General features: G+C 38.7%; 1 protein-coding gene across 1 annotated transcript in view; it reads left to right on the top strand.

Annotated features, from left to right (window-relative positions):
• The window catches only part of LOC149775754 (protein PIF-like), a 50567-nt gene that overhangs the window by 5471 nt on the left and 21890 nt on the right, over positions 1 to 23206 (top strand). The window contains exons 3-7 of the mRNA XM_089943423.1: positions 206 to 409; positions 8567 to 8770; positions 9927 to 10076; positions 18054 to 18436; positions 19891 to 19987. Coding sequence (XP_089799549.1) covers positions 206 to 409; positions 8567 to 8770; positions 9927 to 10076; positions 18054 to 18436; positions 19891 to 19987 — 1038 coding nt within the window. The remainder of the gene's footprint in view (positions 1 to 205; positions 410 to 8566; positions 8771 to 9926; positions 10077 to 18053; positions 18437 to 19890; positions 19988 to 23206) is intronic.

Genomic DNA, 23206 nt, shown 5'->3' with positions numbered 1-23206 from the left:
TGCTGCACGTTACTATACTTTTAAAAACCGAGTAGATCAACTAAATTTAGTCGATATTAGTAAAGCACCAAGCACGGAAGGGCACCATTAGACCATACAACATAAATGTGTTGGGTGTCGAATCTGAGATCTCAGTGGTGGAATTCAAACCATGCATTCTCCTACTTGTTGCAAGTAACAACACGTGTTCTTTTCAAAACTTCAGACTCAATTCCTGATGTGTGCAGGGAAGGTATGATATCGGACGGTTGGGGTTTCAATCGACACCGCGCAGACTGCAGCCTTTTTTACCAGTGCTACCCAGGTCCAGGGGACAAGGTGCTGTTTAAGACTATGACTTGTCGGTTTGGTCTCTTCTGGTCACAGAAGAAGCTAGCCTGCGTGATTCCACCAGAATCTGAGTGTGAAGGTATCAGTACGTTTTCAGGCGAAAAGTTTCACGCCGATAATAAAGTTCGTGGTAATGTGCCTGTGTTAGATATGGCCTCGTGTCATGTTTGAAACTACCGAGAGAAGTTATAAAAAGTTTCTTTACATCCGATATTGCTCTTAAAATAAATTATCGAATGATTAAGTAAAACTGATTCTAGAACCCTTCCAACTTGAACAAAGCTGTGATGAATTTGCCCGGATATGCATATAAGTCATCAAATGAAAGACAGAATAATATGTAGACAAACAGAGAAATATGCATCTGGCAAAAAAAAAGTACCCACCCCCGGTCAGTAACTAATTGTATCTGACCATACATGTTTTGTTTGATGCATAAACCGCCATGCTGCTCATTTATAGAGATTCCTTGGAAATTTATTAAATTTAATTCTTTCTTGGAAAGTGTCTTGTTAAAGAGACACGATTTTTTTTAATGAAACAAAATTAATATATTTACTTTCGTTTAACCAATTTGAAACCGTGATTTTACTCCTTGAAAAATCCTGTCAGAGAGATAAATAAATAGGTACCTAATTGACATACTAGATCTTGTTCGCATTTTTTCTCTAGCCAAGGGTCGTCGATTCAGTTTACTCCACATCAATCCTTGGCATCTTTAGCATCGGAAATAGTGTTTAGAATAAATGTCATTTTGTGGATAAGCAAGTCCCCGCCCAAACCAAGTGAAATCAATTAAACAAAGACATGCTTATCACATGACCTAATAGCTATTCAATCATGCAATTTTTATAATGTCCGCATGCACTGATTCGAAATTAAAAATTGCACAAAACGTTTAAATTTATTAAACGTACGGGAGACACGTGTCTTTGTGTACCGTGCATGTTAAAAACCTCTTAATGTAAAGGTAAAAAGGGATCTGATTGGATTATTTTATGAGCTAATCTAATCAGACAGCGGTACAGTAAATATCGTTTCCTCAAGCTTAAGATGCCAAGTGTTCATGTGAAACCAAGTGGATGAAGGGTTGCATGCGGTGAAGCTTAGGTCTCCTGTAATGCTTTGAGACTTAGCTGGCGAAGAGTTATTAGGTCTGTCGCTCACTAAACTCGTAGAACACTCTGAATTAGAAACCGTGACTTGAGACAATCGCTGAGTAAAGAGTCTCTTCTCGTGGCAGAGTGTAGAGAATTTGCGAACGACATCTATTGAGTCTTGAAAAACAATTTGTAGAATCGTGCCGAATGAGTGTCTCGAGGTGGTATAATAATTAGACTGGTCCCTGCACATGTCTGCAAAAGTCGAGTTCGACGTACTGAAGTCGGGCTGTTAGTGATCGAGCCCACAATATTGATGTTTTGGCTCTTCACGATCCCTAATATATGCCCTAGGCCGGTCGCAACGGAAATGGGCTGTGTGTACGATAGTTGTTCTCCCGAGCTGTCATCTGTTCTGCATTATCCGATGTCATGGGTAAGATTCAGCCTTAAGAGCCTCCACTGATTACATTTCCACCTTTGATCTCCTGAGGTTTGTCCTTCTTCTCCCACTCGATCAACAACCTGGACTAGATTTTCAGCATATGTTGATCTTAAAACGGAACGGAAGAGACCGACTTTAGTTACTTCCTCAGTCTGGGAGACTTGCAGACATTCTGACCCGACTTCATCATCATTTTGTTGGTAGTTCTACATATGCCACACACAAATCTTTCATTTGGAAACACCAGCAGTTGACAATGATATCGCTTTTTGGGGATGACAAACCCACACTCAATACGATTGGACCGGATGGTCTTTGATGACACTCGGTAGTTTGTCCGCATTATCGTTGCTGTGGCGTCGATTTTGGATTTTCGACTCTATGGCTATAGGAAGGCTATTTTCCTATAGACGGAACATAGGTTATTTTCTTCCACTCCTAATACCTCTGGGAATGCATGGGAGTCGGTCTCAAGAAAGGATCGATCACTGAATAGAGCCGCTCAAAACACTTTGGTCAATGCCGTAACCGCAGCTACAATTTTGCAGATTTTGGCGGAATGCGACTCAGTGCACTCTGCCCGCATTTTCATGAACGATCACCATAAGGCCAAGTTAAGAGCGCAACCTTCATCATATAGTCTTCTGTTTAACGGCCAGTTTGAAGACTTATGTAAACGAGCCACCTAGGAGACTAATCCCCCACCTCAGTGTTGATACAGGGATAATACAGGAAATGAACAAAAGGACCCAATTCAATTCATCTACGTCCCTTGGTTCTTGATCTCAACACCACAGCGCATTTGAATGCCATCCATGAGGGAGACTTCTCCAGCATTGTGGACTTAAATGACGCATACTTTCATGTCCCTATTCGCAAGGTTTCAAGGACGTTTCTGCGATTCGTTTACAACATCGTATATCAATTTAGGGCACTTCCATTGGAGCTCAACATCAACCTCTGGGTATTCACTCGTCTGATAAATCGAGTAATAGCTAATGTCTGAACCATTTCTATGGTGACAATATCAAGTTAACGACATCCTGCATACATTTCAGCGAGTTAGATCTAACAAGACACGATAACCCTTGTTACCAGTCTGGGAATCTCGTCAATAAGGAAAGATCCGACCTAGTACCATCACAACAATTTGTTTACCTATGTATGGAGTTCAATACGCAGGCAGAATGTTTCGTCTCCCCCAGCATCAGGCATTGAAATCCAATCAATGACAGTATCTTTACTTTCGAGGAATTCTATCCGCACGGGAATTCCTTCGCCTACTATACTAGGCTTGCTCAACGTGGCAGCGTATCTCATGTTACTAGGTCTCCTTCCTACACTACCCGAATGGAGGCCTAAAGTTCGCCCACTGAACCATCCTCTCACCATCTGCACACAACTGAGGCACCATCTGTGGAATGAGGCAACCTAACTTGCGAGTATACATCTACAAGTACAACCGCGAAAGATTACAGTCTGTACAGATACAAGTACGGAAAGCTGTGGAGCCCACCTACTACCATCCTTTCGAGAATCCCGCGGTGCATGCTTTCCCCATGAACGACATCCTCTTATCAGTATTTTCTGGGGATGACGGCCACTGTGAAAGAATTTCACTGGTGGCAAGAATATTTGCATGTCAAGGAAGTTGTCATGCTGTCCGACAACTCTACAATGGTGACTTATCTCAAACGTGTAGGATCAACCAAGTCCTACATTAGTGTCTTTTCTTAAATGACAAGTAGCAACCAAATCCCAAGACCTTTGCGTGTAGGACTTTCTAAAGTGGAATTGTCAACAATAAATCCACGTACAAGTTGGCCATTTCCCAGGACTCCTAATATACTAGCCGAAGCTTTGTCCCGGAACAATCAGCTAATACAAACATAATGGCCTCTTCCTGCCTCGGTCTTCGTTCAGAGATAAACCCGATGAGATCGACCGTTAGTGGACATGTTTTTGATAAGGTGGAATACCAACTTCAAACCTTCGTTTCTCCAGCCCCGGACTCAAAGCTCGTGCAGTTGACGCTCTATCGATAGATTGGAAACGGCCTAGATGCATACGCATACCCTCCAACACCTCTGATTCCAAAATGTGATACGAAAACAAGAAAATCAGAGCGGTGCACCACTCGGATGGGATAAGTCGTTGATCAACGACTTTATCAATCTCGCAAATGGAACTCCTCAGAGACTTTTTGACTCATCTACTCAAAAAACACGATGGTTTCATTCCTTCTTAGAGCTAATGAACCTGCACGTCTGAATCATATGAAACAGTTGCTCAGGAATAAAGAATTCTCACAAGTAGTCGTGGAGATAATCGCTCTAGCAAGAAGGTCATCTACTCTGAAAGCATATGAGAGCAAATGGCACTTATTCACCTAATGGAGCACAACGAACACATCATACCTCTCCACGCATTTATACTGCAAATAGCTAACGTTCTCTGGCTCTTTGTAGAGAGAAAGTTCTCGCTGACACCTTTCTCATCACGGACAAGAGGATATCGGACAAAACGACGACTTATCCGACCTATTCTTCAACGTAGTTTACACAGTCATAAACGTTAGACTTATTCTCAATGTGGAACCTATCCTGTGTGTTAACTGTCCGAACAAGACGTATTTGAACCACTTTCAAGGCCATCACTGGCACACCTTTCATACAGGACATCCTTCCTCATGGTGTTAGCAACTGCAGGCAGGCTTAGGTAAATATATGCCTATCAGGAGACCCAAACTTCGTGCAGTTCCGGCAGGACGGGACAGTCTTACTCATGACGGAATTCTCATTCATCGCCAAGAACCGGATTCCTTCCTCATATGACCAGACTTGTCATGCTGTCTAGTCTGGACAAATTAGCTGAAGACCACCTACAAGTCCCAGTTCGGGCTTTCAAGTGGTATCTTAATAGAACAGAGCCTTCGCGTCGAGGGATATTACTTATCTTTTTACTTCTCAAAAAAGGACATGAGGATATATCGAACGGGCTATCTCGTCATGGATTAAGTGGATTATTCGTTCGGCCTATTGAGACATAATCCCATCTCAAAAATCAAATTTATTGCATATTTCGGTTCACAATGTTAAAACAGTTAGAAACATCATAGCATTAGTCCGGAATTGTTCGCTAACCGATATCTTTCAGGCTGTGGAATGAAGATCGGGCCCACATTTTCTGGCTTTTATCTCCGAGATCTACCATCCCAATGAGCCCAAATCGATATGGTGGGACCTCTATCCGCAGCTCAACAGGACACCCTTCCAAGTTGATCGACAGCTTCGTCAGACTAGGCTTCAAGACTTCCGCTGAATTTGCTGGGCGTGTGTGGGTATGTTTCCCTATTTAAAGCTGCTCTCCACTAGATGGAGTACCTTCCGGTCTGGTTACCTTGAAGCTGTCTCGCATACATTTTGGGACCGGGGTTGGTATCTTCGAGGTATGGGGATATACCTCCCTCCACGTCTTCCTTCTTCTCCTAAGGTGTTATGATTTGGTAACGTATTTAATGAAGAAACCAATTTTTCCTATTAAAATATTTTTATTCGCGAATACTTACCCAATCATGATAAATATACACCCTCCCAGCCTCCCCATAGCTTCTCCGCAGTTGCATCCATAAAGTGCATCCCTTCCGGTCCACATAGGTCGGTAAACAACGTTTAGCTCCCTTTAGCTAAATGTAGTATCTGGTAGGGGCTGGATAAGTGAGGTATTAGTTGTTCTCATAAGGTATTATGATTATGTAAACATTCTCGAAATTTGTAATAGGAAAAATTGGTTGCCATAAACATATAGCAATGGAATGGGTAGTCATGTGAAACCTCTCGAGCTTTATTACATTCCAAGCCGGTAAGTAACTGTTCGCCTCGTCGCATTCATGTAGGAGCATGGTAAAATGCATCAGAAAGACCCAAACTCCGTAACGCGATTTTGACTGGGTTGTTGTGTGGCAAAGATACATTTTGTTGGAGCGACATACGCAAAGGAATTGGAATAGTTGGACACCTAGAAGCAAGAGTGGCGCATTAGTTGCTGAAGTGGCAGCTTGGCGATTATATATTGTTTGTATTCCGAAGACTCGCGTACGTCTGTGCAAAGAATAAGGGATAGTACTTCCATTAGGAGTCTTGTACTTTTGCACCAAAATGGACTACATCAGCTTGCGGTAAGTCTTGATGGCAAGTATTGCTAGCCTGCCCTTCCTTGTTGGCTGTAATGTGCTATTGTCTGGATATGTAACGGACAGGTCTGTATAATTTTGAAAGTGCGCCTACCCAGTCAACGTGGCGCTTTGGGAAATATCCGTATGTTTGAAACTCCTCTCCACATGTCGGTTCATCTCTGTGATTACATAACTGTGGAAGGAGAATTGCACCAATATTATAAAAAAACAGAGTCTCTGTACGGAGTCTGCAAAGGTACTCGTTGGCGTTGAGACTGATTGTTTTTGTGGATTCCTTTTATATTTCTCTGCGAGTACAATAACAACTTTTCAGCCCTGACAAAATCATCTATCGTCCTGTTTTGCAGGTCGTCGTCCTCTATACTGTTGTGGTGCAGATTTTTTTTTATTGCCCTTTGCGCGTCCTCTGCAATCGTAGCACACCGGCCTAGAATTTTCGGTTTGGAACATCTAGACCGTGGGGCGGGGGGGGGGGGCAGAAATCCATGCTAGATCCCTTCCATCGGTCCTCAAAATTACCCGAGATGTCTGTACAGCAATTTCCAGTTTTGGTTAGCCAGCACAAACGGTCATCATCTTGCATTATTTTTCAGCATATTGGTATATTTCTTTGGCGAACGAGTCTTTGCATTCGTCAAATATCATGTCGAACCCATTGCTAGATCATACTACGTGCAGATCGGATGTGCCGCACAGTATTGCCAGGTTGCCACTTTCAAAGCTGTTGCGCTGCGTATGTGGTGTTTAGTGGCGGAATATTAAGACTTGGAATATTTACACTTGCTTCTGGACAAGGTCGAAGAGTTTGTTGGTCTTCCTGTGCGAAAGGACTACTTTGACGTTTGGCTAAATGATGGCCGACATGTTTTCGTATTGCCTCATGTCTTCTGCTATTCCGCCTGGACATTTCAGCACTTTGGTTCTTTTTACAGCTCCCTGCTACTTTGCCATGTGACTCCGTCTTTCTTCAGAAATTCTTGCTTTATCGATATGAAGCAAAAGGTCCTCGCTTCTGCTTGTGGATAAGATTCAAACATATGGGTTCGTCTTTATCTCGCCCAGAGGGTACATCATTTTTCGATCGCACGGCCCTTTTTCGTGCGCCATTCCCAGGCAGCATGGTTTGCGTCCAGTAGAATCTTGCTCGGAGGAGGAGCGGTGTGGATTTGGTGACGCTTCAAGCGAAGTTGCCAACACTGCTAATATTACCGAGAAAGGTAGTGGTGTTGTCCTTCACAGAGCTTGGCCAGGTCCACTTGTTGTCACATTCCCATGGGTTCTCTAATTGGCAAGTTTAGTCTGCTGTACATGCACTGGGGAAAATAGGTCATATAATAAGGGAGTCTAGCATGGCCAAGAAGTCAGCTCCATTATAAATATGCTATAGAACAGAGCTAGTTGCCGAATTTGGTAACCTCTAGCTCGGTCCGAATACTTGACGGAAAAGGATTTAAAGATATATGTATATATTTTACCTTCAGTACCAGTAGTTTAGTTTATTCTCAATATGTATGCTATATGGTAAGAACTATATACTGTACTAGGTGATAAATAATAAACTAATAAAAAGTCAATTTCATTACGTCTAAATTTCCTTACTATCGACATTTCCAAATAAACAATACAATTTATTACTTAAAAAAGTTTTAAATAAAACAAAATTAAAAAGTTAAGGATAAAAGGCAGAAACATTGGTGACTTAACATTTATCTGATCCTTGCTCTTTTTGTATTGAATTCGTGTACTGAATTAGCAATTGTAATGTTCAAGATTTAAAATTCTACTTGTCCATTTCTTCCCATAAAGTACTTGCATGGCTAAATAACAAAAATAATTTAAAGAATTTGTCAAAAAATACTGTATTCTACAAATACATTTTTCATTTTTCAAGAAAAATAAGAAAAGTATAAGTTATCTTTCTGTGAAGATATATTAAAAGCAAACAAAATAGAAGGTATCGAATGTTTTTGTTGGTTAGTTTTGATGTTCAGGTCATGTTCAGGTCATTTCGATCTCTTTTTATGGTCAGATAATTCAGTCAAATTTCAGAATTTCTGTGTAAACTAAAATTATGAAAGCGTCTTTAAAATTTTAAATAAGTATTCATGTTTCATTTTAATTAAAGGGACAGTTAGATTACTGCTAGATGTTCTTGAAAGTCTACTTTTTCAGAAATACGGATAATGTATTTTGTAATACAAGTGTCACGAGGAGAGTGTCAGATTTTCATTTAGCGGAGCTTGTATTCTATGTAGCCATTTACTGTAGAGTTCAAGAGCAAAAATTCGAAGCTCTCTGCGGTAGTGAAGTTTGTTCACGGTGAAATAGGAATGCACAAATGTAGATCGAGACAGACAGATAGACATACATTACTTAAATGGAGGACACATGTAGTGAAGTAAGGGATATGGGGAGCTAACTATAGAATAAGTTTTCACTGAAAAGGCCCATATTCTTTAGTCAGAAGGTTGTTTTGTAACAGAATGTTAATTTCAGATAACTGCGCCAATAAAACAGACGGAACAAAGAGACCCATGAAGGGGCACTGCGCAGGATTTTGGATGTGTAAGGACGGTAAATCTGTACCCAGTTGTTGCCCCAAGGAAATGATATATTCTCATTTGATGTCCACGTGTCGCAGGGACGGAAGAAAAGCCTGTCTTCACAATGAAAAATGTGGCGAGATTAGGGAGGAAAGAGGTTAAATTTTTTCTTAACGTGACAGAAACATTCAATAATACCCACCGACTAACTCACCCACTAGTTACCACACACTTATCCACTCACCCACCAAAGAACACTTTCTATGGAAAAGTTCACATTGTGGTAATTGTACTGTATTGTATAACTTCTTGATCGGTGTCGGCTTTATATTGTGATATTGGGTGAAGTTAATTTAAGGCAATGTAATATGATTCATCTTTCCTGCGATCTTCCTCCAATAAAACCTGAAAAGTGTAACTGATATGGATACACAAAATTTAGATTTAAATTTTCCTTTCGATCTATGTGTCGTGTCCGTCAGTCGATCTTTTTGTTACTCTGTCCGATTAATGAACTTTTTCTTTTCTCATCTGTTTTAGCAGATCGTGAAAAATCATTACTGGTGGCGGTGTCAGCACTGTAAAAATTTCGTGTTTAATACTTGGTAACCCACAATACTTACATTTCCTCAAATGATAGCAAGGGATTACCCTTAAGTTTTGCAAATATCTTTATACCCGATGATAAAATAATGATTTATAGCTACCCTGCATTTTGGACAATTTTGCAGAAATATTTGTCTTTTCCTGGTTTGCTTGGTTTTAATTAAAAGAGTTTGCTGAAAAGGACAGATTCAGTAAACTGCAGACAAATTGCAATATTGTTTTCAATTTTTGCTTATCTCTGTTTTCAATACGATTTTAAAGCTTATACTAAGGGATTGGTCCTAACCTCTTTTGGGAAGATATTCCATTCCATAGCACATTTGGATACTAAAGAAATTTGATACAATCTTGTTTTGGTAAAGCAATTGTAGGTTATACCTGTCACGAATAAATATGTCTGTAGCCTACTTGACTGTTGGTGGAACCAAATGCTTGAGTTTGGTTTGTTTTCTTCAAAATTTGTGAGTATGATGTAGATTTTGTTGCCCAGCAGAATATTAAATTTTATATTGAGTCCATTTGTTCAAAGAAACGTCTCGCAAAGGAGAAATGTAGAAACTCAAACGATTTCCTGTCAAGTTTGAACTTCAGACTTCGTTCGAATAACAGATCTACTCTTTTCTAGGCTTTATTCATTGGTTATCAGGTATGGTCTGCCAACAAAATTCAACCTCTAGTAAAGCCGATAAGCTTGTATTATTTTTCAGTATGTGACAGTGTCCCTAAGCCAGGTTCAGAAACAGAATATATTGTTGCAACATCAGGTATGGAGTATACAATGCCTTGCCCCCCGGGAACTGTCTACAAGCAAGAAAATTGTTCCTGTTTAGCCACATCCGTATCCGTACTAAGCACAGGTAAATAATTATTGAGCAGTTTGTACACATAAAATATTGCATGAGAATAATACTGCATTGTCCGTCCAAGATTTAGCAAGTTTGGAACTTTAATATTCTGTCGCAAGTAAAAACAATGTGTCCACACCACTTTAATATAAGAGCAGCCATTGAAAAAGAAAGTCCAATAAGCTACTGCGCATTTTCCTTCAGTGTCAGACCACCTAGGGCCACTTTTTAATGTAGTCTTCGGGATAAGGGAATTTCAATTCTATATTTTGCTTTTTTGACTTTAACCATAACTACAGTGCTTTGGTGAAGTCTCACCATCAAAGACTCAAACTAAACAAAGTTCGATGGCAAGTCTTTCATGGTATGCCGATGTACAGCATACACTTGACGTCGAGAGCTTATGACAAGCCATCAGAAACAGCGCATTCAGTAAGTACAGTGGGTACCACTGAGCAGAATGCAATACAACGAATCAGAGTGAATGCCAGGTTTATAAAGGTAAACATTCCGTCAAATGTTTGTAATTATGTACTTAAATCTCCACATGAGTTAAGCAGTGACAAAATGTGCTTGTCAGAACAGGGACAGAGCAAAAATGACGAGGTTTAGCTACTTTTGAATCCCTTTTGGTACGTCACAGTCTAGATTTAAGCCGACGAGGAATACATACAATAAATATATTAGTTAGGTAGTTTAATTTTGATCGTAATATATGAAAAATTCCAAGTATAGGGCAGTTATCGCTACAAACACCGGTCTTTAAGCAGACTATTCGCACCAGGAAGTGAAAATTTGCAAGAAATGTGGCGCATAAACAAAACCCTGAGGGCTCAGGAGAAAACATTTTATTTCGCTGCTTTAGTTCAACTTCTTTTGAAAGTATATATTATTTATGATACATTTAAGACAACTAAGAAAGAAATTTTTAAAAAATTCTCCTAAACACATCTATATTTCCACCCATTAACCCTCCGCATCCATTATTATTACGTGTTATAATGTTTTTTTTTGTAGATGACTTTTTTTACACTAGTTAGATTAAGACGGCAACGATTATTTCGGAGCTTCACTAGGGCATCGAAAATAATTTGAAAAAAATGATTGGCTGATTAGTTAAAATGTCAGAACTGTTAATCACCCTCTGCTGGACACGACGACGTAGTTGAAACAATTACATAAAAACAATAAACAAAAATGTTTCCAGAGCGAAATCACTTACTGCATAATAATATAATAGTCCTCAGCGAAATCACTAGACTACGGCATACTAATATAATAATCCTCAACTAAATCACTAGATTATTGTATAATAATATAACAATCCTCAACTAAATCACTAGACTACGGCATACTAATATAACAATCCTCAACTAAATCACTAGACTACTGCATAATAATATAATAATCCTCAACTAAATCACTAGACTACTGCATACTAAGATAATAATCCTCAGCTAAATCATTAGACTACTGCATACTAATATAATAATCCTGATCTAAATCACTTACTAGACTACTAATTCCTTAGCACTAAAACACAACTATCTTACTACTTAAGAAATAAAAGCGTTGCATGTTTCTAGACTTTTCTACAGGAGCAATTTAGTAATTACTGAAGTAGGCCACATTATTTAAACCTTACTATTGAGAAACACGGAAACGATATAATGCTGAAATTGCAGTACTTCAGATTAAAAGCACATACTAATTTGAATCTTTCAAACAATACAAATAATGCAGCAAAGTTAGATTTGTGGTCAGCTCAACAGTTTTCACTAAGGTGATAATGTCACTGTAAAAGGATAACGTGTATCCCATTACAAGTTTGGATTAAAGAGTAGCACAAAGTTTGATGTAACACAAGACAATATTCAAGAGAATGCAAATGTGAATTTGCCTATTTCAAACATTATAAAGATGATCTGCAATATTTTCGAATACTTCCTGTTTTGTGGATTGCAATGAGTTATGGAAACATTGAGATATGCAGCAGCAGTCGAGATAGCTGGATGATAAATACTGCAGTATATGGAGGGATTAACAACTTATTTGATGTGAATACCTTTAATAAGCTAAATTTACAGCACAATTTGAAAAGTACATTAACTTTGCCAGGTTCATATACACAGATTCATCAAACACAGAGATAGAATTTATGGAAAATAAAGATGGATTCAAAACAGCACGTGCTATATGGTCTATGAAGTAGCAGTTTTAGAGTCAACCGTTATAACAGCACAATTTGACATAGATCTATTGAACAGATTACAAACTGTTGAAAATAGAAGTAGGGTGTGGTTGCAATAGGTTAACCTTAGAAAAGTACTGGATATATGCTGCCAATCAAAAGTAAAGTTCTGAAACTTTAAATTTAATAAACTGTAGAAAGAAAACACAAGATGAATCTTCCCAAATAAATACAAACACGAGTTAACCAAGAAATAATGTAAAAGACAAACGTGTTAAAATCCTGAAAAATTACATAAAATGATGAAAGCAAAAAATACTATATATCCAAAATCTGTCATATAAATCGCATTCTCCTAAATACTCAAATAATTTCGGTGGTGGTGCATTAGAATAAAGTTTATTTTAAAATTGTTTTAACATCAAAAACCTTTGTCTCACATGATGAAAGTCAATATACCCGAAAAGAATGTGTTCTAATGTCATTGAACACTGGCATTTAGTTCGAGCTTCACTTTTCTGTAAATATGCATAAGTTCGGTGTGCGTGCCAGAATAAAACAAGGTAAGAGCAGTAGGTGGTTTTTCTGTTGGCTTCTGGATTACACAAAGAAATGAATTTGTCAAGGTTATCTATATCATTATACCATTTTAAATTGCCGAGAAAGAGCAGTATTTAAGGCACATATACGACGATCCAAAACGTCCAGTTGCTTTCACAAACCTTAATCAGTTGTGTGAAGAAGTTAAACGTGACAAAGATGGAATATTCTATGCTGAATTAAAAAATTGGTTGACCAAACAATCTGTATATTCATTGCACAAGTAATCTGAAATATTCTTTTTTCTCTTAAGAATGGTATATTTGTTTGTTATATCGATGACCTGCGGCAGTCCAACTATAATTAGGAAATATTTCATTAATATGAAACCAGAAAATTGGCTAACAGTTAGCGAAGGCTAATTTAAGGATACAATAATAGTGATCATTCATTAATAAACATAGTTCAAGCTGAAGCAAGCGAGAAAATTATAAAACCATGTGAAAAGTATGGATGAATCTATTCGCCTATTTCATAACAGCTTATACAGACGGATCTAAAAGTCAGGAATTGTGAGACTTGAAGTTTAGGATATACAGGACATGCTTTAGGAACACAGTATCTCCATTGGAAAAACAAGATGACTTCCACAAGGGTGAAAATGTTGTGGCGACTAAAAGATTAAAAGGACGAAAGTGTGTAGTTTTTAATAGGGAGGGTGTGATGATTTTAAACCTGCAGGAAGTAATATGCATCGGCAGCAACACCAGGTAGCATAGCAAGTCGGAATATTCAGTAGATCACAAGTGTACCTTTAACGTTACAGAAGTATTTAACATAGTACACTAGAAAACGAGAGCTAAAACATGCTTATCATGTGATTTTATATGGCTTGGAAGCAAAGTACAAAGGTATTGCAGTTAAGATGGAACGTGAAAGAAATAAAATCAAAGAAGACATGAGTATGCTCCTGGCGGATGAGTCGTCTAAGGCGCTTGCCTTTACAGATCACTGACATATCATTTCTTTCCGCATGGGTTTGAGTCTCAGACTCGGCCAACGCGGGTATGCGAGAAAGATTAGCAGTAGTTTCCCGTGGGTCGGTGGTTTTTCCCAGGATTTTCCAAAGCTGCTTCCTTGACCAAATTTGCTGGCCGCCATGTATAGTCTGTCATGCGCTGAAAATGCTTTAAACCCACTACAACACAGAAAAAGAAATGAAAAAAGACAACATTAGGGACAATACGAGTGAAAGTAGAACAGACGGTCAGACGTTGTACGCTCCATGTCGTCGCTCATGTAGATGCTATTGAAGTGTTACAGGGGCCTATTCATCCTCAGCAGGTCAAAGATGGAAATGGCCCTCATCACCACTGCTCGAGAAGGAGGCCTCAACTTTTTACCGGCGGCAAAGGCGTCTCACGTAGCATCTTTTTGGCAGCCAGGTAATCATCAACGATAACGGCAATAAGGGCCCTAGCCCTGCCGTCAGCCGCTGAGGTGGTACCAGCGTCTCACTGTCAGCGAGTCTGAGACTCAAACTATATTTCAGTGGTAAAATACCGCCTTCTTTTTGCATGGCTCTCAAGGCCGGGATGTAACTATTACAGTCGACGGCGTAATTAACCAAGAAGCTTGGTGTTGACGGCCGTCGGCATAAAATGATGACGCCAGTTAAGCTCTCTGGAGTATAACCGCACCCTTTCTCCACGGCTGGCTTTCTATGAGGTCGCGAGTTTGTCATCTGTCCTTTTGTGTGTGATCGCGAGCACTTGTTTACGCCTTGACCTCTGATTGGTATGAGCTGGCAAAGATCTCACTACCCTCATTCGCTCTCCAACTTTCTCGAGCAACATCATTTTGCTCAATAGGTAGTATTTGGACCTCGAGCGACGTGTCAGCTACTGCCTGCTTTACCAGATCGAATCGCTCCATGCTGAAATAATAGATTGGGTTAAGTCCGGTGAAGTCCTTTTGGCTGATCTGTTGCCCCAAATCAACTTTTTTGGTCGCGGAGTATGAAGCGCGTGATCTGGCGCTACACGGGGGATACGTTGTTGGCCGCATAGTCCGGACTGATCACCTCGGATGGTTTCTGGCAGCCTTTGAGTCACTGACCCACCTCCATGATGCCACGCTTGTCAAACAACAGTGTGTTCGGTTCCTGGTTGTTCTCATGCTTTGTGTCGTGAAGGGCTACTAAACGAGTTTGGAGGTAGATATGCCCTGCTGAATTCTGATCTGCCATGAGAACTGGCCATTGAACGTGCTCTACATTCTTCGAATAAAGTTGATCATGTTGGCTTCCATGTCCAGCGCTGGAGTCATGACTGACATACACAAGAAAGGCTCTGAGATTATGACCGAGCTTGGGTCCGCGGCGTTGGCACGAAATATGGCGTCGTCGTCGGTGGTGTTTGTACGAATCAGCAACACTGCGCTCTTCGTAACTAAGATGACGCCCATTGCTGCCGTTTTACATAACCAGTTGCGTTATTTACTGTTTTCAAGGTAAGCTGGACATTGTTGGAATTGTCTATTGCTTCATTCATTCAAACTGTCAGCCCTAGGCCGAGATCGTAGTCACCGCTTTAGCGGGACAAGCCGTGAATTGTTTTCACAATGCGAAAGCGATAGAGGCAGCGCTGTCAAACAGAGCCATTTTACCACTGATAACGAGAGCTACTTTATCCGCCGCGACGTCGTTGTCGTCAGACTCCTTTCAGATCCAATCATAGACCTCGAACTTCAGTGGAATGAAGTGGAACCAAACCTTTTCCCTTATGGTGTTGAGTCGCCATTCTTGCTTCTGCGTACTCGGGGAGATTCCGCCTTTGCTATAGTTTTAACAAATTTATTGGTGATTGGTTCTTGTCGCTTTTGTATAGCAGCATTTGCTTCGAGTTTTCGGTGTTGGAGTCGGATGAACATGTCTGCGATCAGCTTGGCTCTTTGTTCGAGGATACACTGGCGACCCTCTTTGATAAACGTTTGCGTCATGGTGGGCATTTCTGACATGTTTCAGGGTGAGTGATTCTGAAACCGGATGGAGACGGCTGTGTCGTTTGGCACCCCAAATAAGGCCTCTATGACATTTATCCTTGACTCCTCGATGGTCCACTTAACGTCCTTAACCTCCTCATAGATTTCTTCACCGGCCTTCATGGCAGCCTTAACGGGCTATAAATCGTGTGTGTATGTGAGATGTTTTTATCATCAGCAACAAGGAGGGCCCAAGTCCATAGATTTGTGCGTCATTGTTTTGGACGTATCTCAAACAGCAAAGAGGAACTCCTTTCTACAATGGTGATTTATCTCAACAAGAAGTACCCAACCTCCAGACCTTTGCGTTATGGTGTGAGGCTTATCTCAGAAAAAGAAGAGGAAATCAATCATACAATGATAATTTATCTTAACCGCAAGGAGGATTCGGTCCCCAGATCTTTACGTTATGGTGTGGGCCTTGTCTCAAGCAACAAGGAGGAACTCAATCCTACAATGGTGATTTATCTTCAAGAACAAGTAGGACCCCAGTCCTCAGACCTTTGCGTCATGTTGTCGGACGTTTTGAAGTGGTGTTATCATCAACAATCCATACAGGTTCACCATATCCGGGGACTTCTTAACGCACTGACCGACCCTTCGTCAGGGAAAAAAAACCTACTAGTACAGTAGGAAATGTCTCTTCATCCCTCAGTTCTCACTTAGATCTGTACCCGATGAAACCGATCGTTAGTGGGCCTGTTTGCGACGGTTGGGAATGCCAAATCTCCATCCTTCGTTTCTCCCGTCCTGGAGCCAACAGCTTGGTCAGTGCACGCACGGACCAACCTGAACTCGTACACCAAACCCCAACACCTTTTGTTCCAAATTATACAGAAGCAAAGGAATCAGCATGTAGTCTCATCATCGTCGCACCACTCTGTAAGAATGAGATGTGGATTAACTTCCTCTAAAATCTTACATCGGAAACACCAAGGAATTAGAATGTTTCCTTCATCTTCTCATAAAACCTCGACTGCATTTGTTTCATCTTTGTCCAGAGCTCCGAATCTGCACGTATGGATTATCTCAAACAGACCCTCAGAATTAAACATTTTCGCAATCAGTCGTAGAGAGAATTGCTCACGCACGATGGCTCTCCACACCGAAAGCATATGACGTCAATGGCACATTTTCACCCGATGGTGTGCAAACGAACATAACTCATTTCTCCAGGCATCGATATCGCAGATAGCTGACTTCCCTCTATGGCTCTTCGACGTTATTCTTTCATTGTCAGATTCGTAACTTATATTGCGACAAGTTTGTAATTACGGAGTCCGATATAGGCGATGCAAGAAAAATATTAGTTTTAAATCCAGGCGCAATAGTTTCACGTGTCTTGGATGCAGCAGTACCGAGTCAAAAGAGAATACCCATCTGAGTGAAAAGCAAAGTCGGTGTCTTTTTTCTTCAAAATACAACTTCAAGAGCTACTAAATGAATTACCACTATATTTAATATTCTACACGTGTGCACTAATGACCAAAGTGTCCACAATTACAAATTTGCTGATGGAGTTATTTTTAGACCTATTTGGCGATGCTGCCTCAAAGTAACGAATCAACAGATGGTCAGATACAGACGATAATTCAGTTATCTGAAAATAATTTAAGCTATTAAAAGAGACGAACTTACTGAAACAACAATTTTCGTAAGAACGTTTTGAAAAAACGAAACTGTGTTGGTAGAAAACGATCTAAAAGTTTGTAGGGAGACAACAAATTACGAACGAGAGAGATGTTCATGTTCCATGTGACCAAATACTAGACATACAAGTAATGTTTCATACTGGTATCATGAGATTGTTTAGAAATAGAAATGATGTTAGATTTTTCCAATGACATGAAAGTTCACTCTTAACTTGGAACTGAATGTACGAAAGTAATTTTAAAATTAAAGAGGCTTTGGATGACGTACTATCTCAAGGTTTCAGGCCAGATTGATTACCTTCAGGAGGAAAGAATCGTGACTCGTGCTTAATACATGCATATTAACACGTACTGATCATAAAAATGTTCTGAAAAAAGTCTGCTCAATGCCATTATTTGAATTTCTTTCTGAAATTAAACACTTCACTATACTCATGTTTGACAGTGACTATGTTTTATGCTTTGTACTTTGTGTGACAGTGTCTATGTTTGATTCCTTTTTGGATCGGTTAATGTTTTGAATATCAATAAAGAAGTAATTTGATGGCTCACTTTCTCTTGCAGGATGTAGACCAAGTCTTGAGATCCATTTCGAGAAAAAAGATTTGTTCCAGGCAGGAATTGAAATATCTGGAGTTCAGATTATAGCAAACGGCAGCCCAGTTGATGGCGGATCCTATGCTTACTTTGACGGCAGCGCCTACCTTAATGCATTGACACTTGCAAATAGTCATTCAACAGAAACCAAGGTCGTTTCGTTTTATATGAAGAGTGATGGTGAAGTTGGCAGAAGGCAAACTATAATGACTAATAAAATTAAAATTACAAAAGGAAGTAACGGAACAGCTTGCCGTGGATCAATGCAGATCGATATAGGTCCTAACAAGGAGCTACTTCACCTTTTGTCCACCGGGCGAAGAAGTGTGCAGCTGTCCACAATCATATCGGTATAGCCATTTTCCTCATTTTATTTCTTGTTCCCAAGCACCCACTTTTTTAAAACTTCGAAGGTTGAATGCGCACAGTAGAAGAAAGGTTTCCGAGTAATAAAGGTCCTGTTTGTAGAAGCTAGATTGGATATATCTGATGCTTTTGAACCAGCTTGGATGGAGGATGGCCTCATTTTGAAACATGGTCCCGCTGCTCCTCCTCTTCCATTTTGCAAGATTTTGTCTCAGGGTTTGGGTTAACCGCTATAAGTCTATCATAATATTTTATGCAGCAAAACATCCCTAAACTGGTCTATAAATGCGGAACTGTTGCAGAATGATCAGAGAGTGTAAGGTAGCTAAGGAGATACGGTTAGGGAGGTTTCAATTTTGTACAAAATAATGTACATAGAGCAGTACAACGCCGTTGATTAATCAAGTTAGTATTTATTATTTGCATGATTTACGTAATAAAAATTATCTGTAACTCCATTCAAGTCAAAATGTACATAAACTACATACCTTTAACATGAAACGGCGATGTTGCTGGCACCAACATAAATTATGTCTGTAAGCATTATAACGCTATCAATAAAAAGTTCGTCCTCAGACATAAAATTTCACACATAATATTTGCATGACCATGGTTCTATAAGCAAAATCGAAATGGAAAAAGGAGAACAATAGCACACATTTAGAATATATGATATAATAACGAAATGCACATGCATTTTTTCATTTGAAATAGTTTTTACTTCAAAATGTCAAATTTTCAGAAGCAAGGATTCCTTGGGTGATCGACATGGTTATCATCGTTATATTTTAAACTCACTAACATATATTACTTTCGGAAATATCAATTGTAAGATTATTGAGCTTATAATTTAACATGGTTTGACGCTATGAACTGCGTGAAGTTTGAAAATTAGGCTTTGATGGGGGTGTATTATGAAAATAGGAAGAAACTAGTCAAATGGTAAATTTTTACGATCTTCAACCACAGAATCCCTTGCTTTCTTAGCCCCAAGGAGCTGAACATTCGACACCAGTGTTTTTAAATAAAAGAAAACGGGAGAGAAAAGGACCGAAGCGGAAAGGAACGACGAAAGAACATAAATAATTAAAAACATCACATGTTGTAACAAACTTCCACAACCAACCACTTAGTATGCATTGCTGGGTAACCCCGACTGTATGAAATTATGTTGTTGCTTTCTATTGACGTTGGTTAGAGTGGCATAGTCCGTTCACACCACAGATAAAGTTATCATACTTCAGATTGGACTTTCACCTGGTCGTTCGTTTGTTCTTTTCATGTACCCCCCACCCCCAAAAAGAAATATTCAGAAAAAAGAAAGAAAAACACTCAAACAAGCATCAAGAACAATACCTTGAAACTGTGTGCGAGACCTGCTAAGTAGAATCACGGCACAGCATTCATTCACTTACGTGAATGCATTTCCTCTTTCCAGGACGACTGGACGAAAGTTTGGTACATCTATGACAGCAAGATTTACGGAAAGTTTCTGGCCGTTTCCAATCAGACAGAGGCCTTTGTTGATGTCGATGGTAAGGCACGAATAAGTTGGTTTTAAATAGTCGAAATGTCTGTCAATGAATATATATATATAAAGCTTTTGAAAAGTCGCGATGCAACTATAGCATGTGAGCCAGATGCTATTTACCTCAAAGTGTTAACAAAGGGATCTGAAAATGCGTGGGAACTCTGTCATTAATGCTTACTAATTTTTAAATAAATTTATATTTTCCTGTTTCTCAACAGCATGAAAAAAATCCCTGTAACTCCAGAACATAAGAAGGGAGACGGTTATTGCATAGCAAAGTATGGCTCTATTTCTTTATTATGCAGTGTTTGAAATGTATCTGAAAATTATATATTTGTACATCTTTTCTTTTTAATTTTTTTTTATTCTACCCTACATTTCAAACATATTGAATTTACAGCAAGGGACTTAACCTCATTATAAATAATTGATGTTTACAATGCGTTTATAAAGCACTATTCATCATAAGGAAATTACAACCTATATATTTTGTTACATGCATAAAGCTTTCGCAGGGTATAAGATAATGTTATCCGAAAAGTAGGTCTGAAAAAGTAGTAGCTGAATATCATTCCAGTGACTGCTAGCGTATTAAAGCAGGTGCACCCCAGGGGTCTATGCTAGCTCTATATTTATTTTCATCTTTGAATAAATGGCGTTGTCGTCTTTTATCCAATTATTTGCATATAAATGCATTCCTTTATATTATAGTTGAACATTCAGTCATGATTACAAATATTCCTAATAATATTCTAAAAATGTATGCCTCTGAGACTGTGGGTGGAAAATGTTTAACTCTAATAAAACCAATTGTTAGTATAATTGTTAGTATTCCACAGTTCCATGTTTATGGACAATTTACAAATTCGGAACGTTTTGAATGTTATACGCATCTTGTTCTGCATTTTCATAGGAAATGCCAAATATACTTTTTAAATGAGAAACAAACAGCCTGCATCTGTTAAATCTAGGTTGATAAATACATTGATTTGCATATATAATTATTCAGTTATTGGCATCATCAGCCTGAGCGTTGTCTTTAATTCCACAGATAAGATTTCTTTTATGCCAAATTATTAGCATGACTACACATGCTCTTCATCCATTGTAAATACCATTTTAAAACGGAGCTGTGACAATCCGAAACAATATGAGATATTTCTGCATATCACATTAAAATAACAAAGCTTGTTTTGAAATAAGTCTAAAAGTTTAGAAATGCAATGTTAGCCATAATTCGATATAAATATTTAATTTGTAACCATCTATGGACAGAAGAAAACTTGCTACCAATAATTATCTTTCAAGGTACCAAACTAAAATTCAATTTCTTTCAAGAAGTGGTATTTCATTGGCTCCAATCTAATTTTCTTTTACTCCTCTATAACATTTTGTTTTGTTTCTCATAATGCCATATACAGCATTATCAAAGGTCGTTGAAGATTAGAATCCTAATTTATACTAAATAGCTTTCTTTTACTTTATTAGTGCAAATATGAAATTAATCTTTGAAGAAAATCTATGGTTAAAATTCAAAACCCGGAAACAGCATCATGAAGAAGATCATTTACTAATCTAAGGATTTTTTTGTTGCCGTATATTGTAACATAAACTCTTTTCATCGATTGTAATATACGGATTGAACCACATTTGTTTTTCTAATAATTATTCAGACATGACCAATTAAAAATAATTTAAATATTTCTAGATCTGCTTAAAAATCTCCAGCCAAAATGAAGGAGATATTTATTTATTACACATGCACAAAAAATCCAAATGAAAATAAATGGTCAATATTTGATCCTATAACTTGTAGAAAACGTTTTAATTTTGACTTAAAAGACAACGTTATTTTCAAAGCATTCATAATATTAAATATATTAATCATATTGTTACCCCATCCGACGATAATCCTTTGCTGCAATATTTTTTTATCTTGTCGTTTGACCTATGTATGACAAATGTTCGATTGATTTGGTAATGGAAATAAAATAATGTAAGTTTAGAGATGGGTACAATTAATCATCACTGTTATCTTTCACAATGGAATTAAGAACCACGTGTCTCTCTGAATGAATAGGCTCTTGATTTTCAGAATTGTACGTGAAAAACTAGTACTTGGACTAGTACTAGTCCAATTTGGTTGAAAACTTTCCACCTAAGACAACACGTAGATATTGAATAATGATGTATGAACAATAAAAACAGCCCTGATGGCTCATGGTTTCCGTTTATTTGTGAAAACTTATGAAATAAATTATATAGATACATTAATCAGGTTTCTGTCAATGACTAACTTTTAGTACCTATTAGTTATACATTTTTAGTCCCTATTAATGAATTTCAGTTACTTATGTTTTATACATCAGTAGGTAAGATCCGACAGCTCCGGTGATCTAGTGGTTAGAGCAGTGGTTCCCCAACTTTTTCGGGCCACCTCCCCCCTTGGTTATCCTCAGCGCTCCCCTACCTTACCCCGTATAAACATTATTCAGCATTAGCGCCCAAATCGGTAATCCTATTTTGGGAACCACTGGGTTTGAGCGTCCGCCTAGGATGCGGGAGGTCGTTGGTTCGAACCCCGAACGAGTTATATAAAAGACTTTTAAAATGGTACTAACAGCTGCCATGCTAGGTGCTCAGCATAAAGAGGTTACTGTTAGGACTAGTCGGCCTGTAAACAGGATAATGTGACTGGGTGGAACATGATGCTACATGTCTGCGGCACGATGCCCAAGTGTTAAATGTAACATTCAACTGTCACACTGCATATATAATGGCGATATGACTGAAAAAATGTTAAAGCTACGTTACAAATCCAAATTAAAATCACGCACCCACAGGGAAGATCCAGTGGCAGATTTATCATTGCAATAACTCGATAACTGACGTGTTCATCTTCTTACAACATGGGGTAAGCAAGCAACCTTACGCAATAAATGGATTTAGCACCGTAAAAGTAGCAAGTAAATTAATAGCATTAGAGATATCTTCAAAAGCAGAGGAAAATACAAAATAACAAAATTAGAGAAGCTGGAACTAAACAGCATTGTTGAAGAAAGTTGTGCAAAAGCTGACAAAAATGACTGTAGAAGAGACTTTCAATTTTCTTTCAAACAAATACAAGATACAGAGGGAAATTGACAAGCTAGAGCAAATAGAAGAATATTTGGTCAGATTAATTTGTTTAAAAGAGATGGAAGAAACACTACTTTAAGACACG

This window comes from Sinohyriopsis cumingii, chromosome 19 (genome assembly GCF_028554795.1).
Source record: "Sinohyriopsis cumingii isolate HCF-2022 chromosome 19, ASM2855479v2, whole genome shotgun sequence".
NCBI lineage: Eukaryota > Metazoa > Mollusca > Bivalvia > Unionida > Unionidae > Sinohyriopsis > Sinohyriopsis cumingii.
This window is presented reverse-complemented; position numbering and strand designations above follow the sequence as displayed.